This window comes from Piliocolobus tephrosceles, unplaced genomic scaffold, assembly GCF_002776525.5.
Source record: "Piliocolobus tephrosceles isolate RC106 unplaced genomic scaffold, ASM277652v3 unscaffolded_22800, whole genome shotgun sequence".
Taxonomy (NCBI): domain Eukaryota; kingdom Metazoa; phylum Chordata; class Mammalia; order Primates; family Cercopithecidae; genus Piliocolobus; species Piliocolobus tephrosceles.
Window position 1 is genome coordinate 7,517 of NW_022305200.1, and position 4,560 is coordinate 12,076.

Consider the following 4,560-nt stretch of genomic DNA (forward strand, 5'->3'; position numbering starts at 1 on the left):
GGATGGCACCAAAGGGAGCTGCGGCCTTGGCCCAGGCTGGGCAGAGGCCCCACAGCAGGGGTGAGGTGAGGGCTGGCGGAAGGGCAGGGGGCGACCAACTCTTTAATTTCTGAGTTACGACGCCATCGTCTCCTACTAGAATTTCCTCTTTATTTTCCACGTTTACTTCCTTTTTTGAAACAAATTATCGGGGTCAGGTTTTCACTTATTTTATGAAGCGCTAACTGGATTATTTATTTTTCAAATGTATTCTGCATTCTTGTTGGAATAAAATGAAGACCTGATGTCAAGATTCCATTTCTTAGAGGCTAGCAAAATTAAGTTGCTTTCCCTATAACAAACTGCCAAAATTTTACAAGAGTGACCCACATTTATTTTGTCACAGAAAACAAAAAACACACATGACAACATTCTATGGAAAAGCAGCTACTACATTTGTGATTTTTGTATTATACTTTAGTCTGCCACGGCCTGAACTATGTCTCCTGCTCAAAGTTTGCAAGTTGAAATCCTGACCCCAGTGCCTCCAAATGTGACTATACTTGAGGCTGGGGCCTTTATGGCCTTCAGAGGTAACTGCAGTGACATGAGGCCATTAGGGTGGCCCTGATCCAATATGACCAGGGTCCTTGCACAACGGTCGGGTCTCCAGGAGAGCTGAGGACACAGGACGGCTCTGGGAAGGCACAGGGAGAAGACGGCACCTGCAGGCCCAGGAGAGAGGGCTCAGGAGGAACCAGCCCTGCCCACATTTTCATGGCAGACAGCAGCCCCCAGGACTAAGACCCCAGTCTGTGGCGCTTTGTCACTACAGCCTGAGCTGGCACAGCCACTTAAGAAACACAATTCAACACCATCCAGTGCGCTGAACACACCCCCAACCCCTTCACAAGCTACGCCCTGATCACTGCCTTCTTGCAATTCTGAGTTACCCAAATTTCAGGACTGGCCTGTGGCAGACCTGGGTGGGTGATTGAAAGCAACAGGAAGACCTGAGCTGCCATCTGGATGGCTGCAGGATGGCTCTCTCCCCACGCGCACACATGTGGGGCTCTGGGTCCTACACCAGGATGCAGCTCAAGCCGCACAGCAGCCAAGGGCTCCCCGGGGCCGACACTTGCCTCAGCGCACACTGCACGCCTGTCTCATCTCCGTAGGCTGAATACAGCAGCTCCATCTCGTCCGACTTCAAGTCACCAAATACTGAATTATTCTGCATCGAAAGCGCAGTAGTGGCACTAGAGAGAAAGGTGACTGGGAGGAAGAGGAGAAAGACAGCATCACTGGACTCACCGGAAGGACTCGGTGTGCAGGCCCCATCCCACTTCTCCAGGGGCTAAGGGACCGCCTGGCTGGCAGTCAGCACCCCAGTCACGCCTCACTTGCTCTCCACAAAATTCTCGCTCCTGAGTGTAAGTTTTCCACGTGTAACCAGCAGGGGTGTAATTCACCACCCCTCGTTTCACTTCTGCAAGCCAAAGACCTCAGGGAAATGAGCTCTCTGCAAAGGGGTGAGCTCCACAAGTAAAAGAGCTGCGTGGAGACATGGGCAGAGGCACCATCCATTAGTGTGGAGGATCCCAACCAACACATACCACACGGAGCATGCCGGCCCAGGGCCAGCTCTCGCTGCGGGGGACACGGGCCAGGTGTGCTGTGCGGAGTGCCATAGGGCATGAAGCAGCACCCCTGGCGTCTCCCCACCAGATGCCAGCAGCACGCCCCACCCCACTGGGACCATCAACACGTCTCCGGACACTGCCAAACGTCCCCAGGGACAAAAGTGCTGTGGTTGAGAACTGTGTTAGAGGATGAGAACGAGGAGTGTGTCAAACACAATGAAGAAAGTATCAACAACCATAACAGCCCCAAAAGGAAGAGGGGAGCGGGGGCTGATAAAGGCAAGTGGTCAAGGCAAGAGGATCCTTCCCTGTGGAGGGGGTCCTTTAACAGGAGACCCAGACCAGGCACAATTCCAACATCTGGAGCTGGAGGAAAGAACATTCCAGAAAGAAGGTAGCTCTTGGGCCAAGGCCATGGTTTGGAGGGAAGAGGGAGCTGTCCCATTAGCAGATGGTGTGAGTGGCTGAAGGAGAAAGGGCCAGCAGGAACAGTGTCCATGCAGCTGTCTGCACAGAAGGGACCCAGCAGAGGCGGAGAAGTGGAGGGTGGGGCCGTCCGGGAGGTCCCAGCAGCAGCGCAGCCAGGAGACAGCCGTGCAGACGGAGAGGAGAACACACAGGCCAGACCCGAGGCCCAGGGGCCACACACTCTGATCCCCGAAAGGATGTTCGGTAAACGCGACAGGGACAGAAACACAAGGACAGCACAGCACTGACCAAGGTGAAGTCCAGTGATGCAACCAAGGTGCCCACTGTGTGTGTCCCCAGCAAATCATCCAACCCAAGTTTTGTTCCTGTCACTGTAACTGATCTCAATCCTACCCATGTGAAAATAGGAATCCAGGCAAGTGAGGAAACCCTGAGGCAGGAATCAGCAGCATTTGCCATCACTCCCCTAAACCCTGCTCCAGCCGGCTCCCGGGACGGTACTACGGATTTACCTTTGTTTCTTCTCTCATCTTTGAAGCCCAGCGTGGTGAAGCCTGGGAGCAGCTTACTGGAGAGCGAGCTCAAGTCCACCGGGTGGGTCTCCTCCTCTGCAACACGGACATGGCGGGCCGTGAGTGGCAGGCGCGACCCCAACGCGGTGCCCCGTGCAGTGACATGAGCCCTTTCTTCCACATCACAGTGGATTTGATTGGTGGGAGTGGAGGGATTTTAGAATGATCACCTGAAAATGAATTTGCAAAAGCCAACTACCATTCTCAAAACTAACTGCATTTCAATTTCATTTCTTTATCACCCCAAAATCAACACAATAAAAAATATCGCATCTTAGGCCACCACACCAGCAATACTTTGAGAACATTTTCAAATGGATCACTCAACAACTCCAAGAAGAAATCTTGTCCTATGTGCTCTAACAGTGAAACGGTGCCGGGTGCAGCCGGAGTGCATGAATCTGACAGCACGTCTGCCACGCTCAAGTCACCATCCACACACCACTAGTGGCATCAGAGCAGGAGTTCCTCAGTTCCCAACCAGTACCTCGGTCTCAACACTCTCTTATGCTAAATACGGATCAACAGTCTATCCTCTTTATGAAAATAAGCTGGAGATCAAATACATCAGCCAGTTTCTATTCTTCACACACTGGAGAAAACCACACTGGCATGTTGTGGCTGGGTGAAAGGCCACCAGCAGGCATGCGGGTGAGAGTGAGGGAAGCGGAAAATCTAAAGGCAACCCTCGCCAGGCTGCGTGTTCCTCGTGTGAGCCTGCGGAGCTGGGTGAAAGACCACCAGCAGGCATGCGGGTGAGAGTGAGGGAAGCGGAAAATCTAAAGGCAACCCTTGCCAGGCTGCGTGTTCCTCGTGTGAGCCTGCGCGTGCGTTTCAAACTCAAGGGCATCACACTTTTATTCAAAGGACAAGCCTCTTCATTACTTCCAGGCCAAGAAAGCACCCCGACGAGCTGGACAGGCCTAGTGCGCGCCATCCTTCAACACTGTACTGGACATAATCATCTAACAGCTCTTTTTTTTCTAAGACTGCTTTCCAGATTCAAGGAGCAAGGTGGGCCAGCACTCTGGTCTTTGCCGAAGACAAAGCTCTGGATGTGAACCCTTCCTGATGCTACTGAGGTTCAGCCTTAAAGGCCTCTCGGCAGCTTTTCAGGAACATGGCTCGAGTCCCCCTGCTCCCAAGGAGCCCTGACCGAGGTCTGACCAGCACCCCAGCCCTGCGAGACGGCCGTTCACGCCTCCACTCGGAGCACGTGTCACGTCGGGGTGTGCGCAGGGACGGGAAGCCGGGCAGCTTCTCATGCTGCCCCCTGGCCAATGGCTCGGCTTTTCATCACAGAACATGAATGGAGGCCCGAAAAACAGTGTACAGACAGCAGAAAGCCAGCCCCGAGTGGGCACCCACCATCAGCATCCGGCTCGGCCGTGTTGACCACGCTGTAGAGCAGGCTCCCGTCCCCGTTCCTCTTCAGATAGCCCATCTGGAAGGAAGCACTGCCTGAGTGTCTGTCCCTCAGGAGGGGCAGCGCAGCTCAAGGAAACGAAGGCCAGCAAGCAGGGCTTAATGGGGGTAAAATCAAGTGTGTCCAAGAAAAAACGCCAGAGGGCCCCTCACGGTATTCCCTGGAATTTGACTCACCGGCAACAGCAGAGTACACACAGGCACATGGCCCTGCTAAAGGGTGTACAGCTGAAACAAAAACCTTCACCCACAAGCATTTAAAATTGCTCAGGAGCCTTGACAAATGGAATGGTCAGTAGGTCAGCATGGCACTGCCCTGACGGCGGGCAGCTCCGGCTCTCAAGCATGTGCGGTACTGGTTTTCATTCAAAAACCCGCCACCCACACCCCAGTTCTGTGTACAGGCCATCAGGAGGATCCAGGCAGAGGAGGCACTGGTGTGTGCAGACATGGGGGTCAAGGGGGAAGACGGCTGTCGTGCAGGGGTTGGCTGGGCTCCAGTGCCAGGGTCA

The 4,560-nt window shown here is 53.9% G+C and overlaps 1 protein-coding gene across 1 annotated transcript in view; it reads right to left on the minus strand.

The window, feature by feature from the left end:
- LOC113221283 (bromodomain-containing protein 9) overlaps nt 1-4,550 on the minus strand; it is an 11,570-nt gene extending 7,020 nt beyond the window's left edge. Inside the window, exons 1-3 of the mRNA XM_026450619.2 lie at nt 3,992-4,550; nt 2,564-2,659; nt 1,122-1,254 (exon numbers count right to left, since the gene is read on the minus strand). Coding sequence (XP_026306404.1) covers nt 1,122-1,254; nt 2,564-2,659; nt 3,992-4,067 — 305 coding nt within the window. The 5' untranslated portion in view covers nt 4,068-4,550. The remainder of the gene's footprint in view (nt 1-1,121; nt 1,255-2,563; nt 2,660-3,991) is intronic.
- Nucleotides 4,551-4,560: the final 10 nt, after the last annotated feature.